Source organism: Azolla caroliniana, unplaced genomic scaffold (assembly GCF_043228905.1).
Source record: "Azolla caroliniana isolate FFs.n. ecotype wild unplaced genomic scaffold, voAzoCaro1.0.p SCAF_3, whole genome shotgun sequence".
Lineage (NCBI taxonomy): Eukaryota > Viridiplantae > Streptophyta > Polypodiopsida > Salviniales > Salviniaceae > Azolla > Azolla caroliniana.
In genome coordinates, this window is record NW_028230438.1 from 440,544 (window position 1) to 442,831 (window position 2,288).

A 2,288-nucleotide genomic window follows, 5' to 3' on the forward strand; every position below is an offset into this window, starting at 1 on the left:
CATTATTTGTATTCTCTCTATTTGTCCCACCATCAAGGGAGGTGGAGGCCCTCCTGTATCTACCCCTCTAGGCTCTAGCTCCTAGCTTGCACGCAATTTTGATACCATTAGTACAAGGCTAGAAAAAGAATTCTTTTATGATGTGCAAAACTATCATGGTGGGGGCATTATCATTCAAGTAGAATACAAGCAATAAATAATCAAATTGAAACTATTTAAAATATACACATACGCATATGACTCGATATAATTTGACACCCCCACCAAACGGGTATTTTTTTTAGTGTCAATTCCTTCATATGAACTCACATATGATAAATGCATCAACGGTGAGCATCAAGAAGTTCAATCTATAACCCTTTTACAATGTTTTCTCTTGAAATATTTTTTAAATAGTCTGTATGTTTTTCAACTTTTCAATGATATAATAGTTGTTTTCCCTATTGAATTTATACTCTCATAGAGCTCTTTAAAGTCTATGGTATGAGTAATGGTAGTCCAATCCTCAATCTATAAAATACTTGGACAAAAAGAGTTAGGATGATTAGTTATGAGGTTTCAAGATAAACATCTTAACTCCATGTGCTCCGACTTCTGCGCTGAGATTAGCTCGATAATATGATGGAAGATCTTCTCCCTATTCAAAATATTTTCAAGAGAGAACAAAGAAAACATAAACTAATTCAATATGTGTTTTGTGTGCATGTGCATATGGGGTGGATGAATAAACTAAAATGACAAATGAGAAATTGTGATCCAAGGGAAAATGTGGAAGAAATGGCCATAATGTTACATAGTCGTCATTGCAACATCCATCATATTTCATCTTTGAAATCACTCTAGTGATTGTTAACTAGAACATTCCCATGAACAAATGAAATTTTCTTTTCTCTTCAAATGCTAGTAAGTTAGTAACTAACATTTTATGGTAACATAAATCTTTTCCACATTAATCATACCAAGGTAACATTAATAGAATAAAAATGTCTAAGCTTGGAGAGAGGAGACAAAGACCTCCCATAAATCTCGTACTTGCATCATCGTTGAAGAAGGTAAGCCAATGTCCAGCCATTGCGCAGTTATACGAGCTAGTGAATTTCCACGATTCCATAATGCCACTACCACTCTATTAGTTGATAATGAGCCAGACCACACCTATCCATGTACATATATCAAACAAAACCCAAATACACACATTAGCTAGCACATTTTATTTCTAGCTTGGTTGAATTCAGGTATTGGGTACATAAACGTCTTACTTCTAGGTTGTCATTTTGACTAACTTTCTTTCCTTGCACTCCCAAAGAATCTATATTGGTAAGAAACAACTTTAAGTATAATGGGATACACATGTGCATAACGAAGAAGTTGTGCACCAAGCATATGAACATTGGTGTCATGTGAGGCTCAAAACATGAACTTATAGGAACCAAAATACACAAATAGATAGGAATATGACATACGATTGGAGGAACAATGAAGTTGTAAGTGTAGGGCCCTCCTAACCTTGGTTAATGGCAATAACTTCAGGATTGCTCAAGATGGCAAGTGCATCACTTCCAATGCTTCTAATATCACACCCAATCAATAGTGGAGCCTATAAATTAATATCCCTTAGCAATTTGTATCTTCATATATTTTATCAATAACAATATTCACTCAAACAAGAACAAAATTCAAGTACAACCTTCATGATTGCCCATATGCTAAAATGTGAACGATATTCCTCTGTTGTCATGCCTCCATTGCCTACCTCCAACATATCTGGGTCTATGCAAAACAACAAAATATATGAAGAAAAGAGGACATAAAATTAAATTTTTAAAAGTTATATATCACATAATGTTTCCATACCATTCCATCCACCTGGCCTAGCATAAGAAGCCCATTCATTGTTTAAGTCAGCCCGAGAAGTCATACTGATATCCAAAACATACAAAATTATAAACGTCCTTTGAAGAAAACAATACCTTCAATCCAAATTTGTTGTTACTATAGACACTTTTCCGACTTCAACTAATCAAAGATAAGATAAAAAACCACAATGGATAGGTTTACATAAATTGAACCCCTTGCTAATTCAAATATGATTAATGCTTCAGTAAGCATCTAAAGTGACATATCTTAAATTTACAAAGGATTCATAACTACATCTCGCCTTTTTGCGTTAAAGTTTGTTTGTTATAATCTTTTGGCTTTGGTTTGGTTGTTCTTCTTAGGAGCTCTCTACCATTCACATGGCTCCAATGTTACTCATGGTGATCATAGATGGATGCCTATGATGTTAA

The 2,288-nt window shown here is 34.4% G+C and overlaps 1 protein-coding gene across 1 annotated transcript; it reads right to left on the reverse strand.

The window, feature by feature from the left end:
* Positions 1-359: 359 nt before the first annotated feature.
* On the reverse strand, positions 360-2,001 carry LOC147865701 (alpha-galactosidase-like). The gene is made up of 6 exons (XM_087316033.1): positions 1,855-2,001; positions 1,688-1,770; positions 1,507-1,597; positions 1,260-1,309; positions 1,015-1,155; positions 360-637 (listed from the first exon to the last, which is right to left on the reverse strand). Exons 1-6 carry the CDS (start codon positions 1,916-1,918, stop codon positions 545-547), a joined length of 522 nt encoding a protein of 173 aa, XP_087172159.1. The 5' UTR covers positions 1,919-2,001; the 3' UTR covers positions 360-544.
* Positions 2,002-2,288: the final 287 nt, after the last annotated feature.

Bases quoted from the DNA above. Each gene is read 5' to 3' on its own strand.
- LOC147865701 (XM_087316033.1), bottom strand. From the start codon at position 1,918: ATGACTTCTCGGGCTGACTTAAACAATGAATGGGCTTCTTATGCTAGG. The intron at 1,771-1,854 runs GTATGGAAACAT...TGTTTTGCATAG, and splicing joins TAGGCCAGGTGGATGGAATG to ACCCAGATATGTTGGAGGTA. The intron at 1,598-1,687 runs GTTGTACTTGAA...ATTAATTTATAG, and splicing joins GCATATGGGCAATCATGAAG to GCTCCACTATTGATTGGGTG.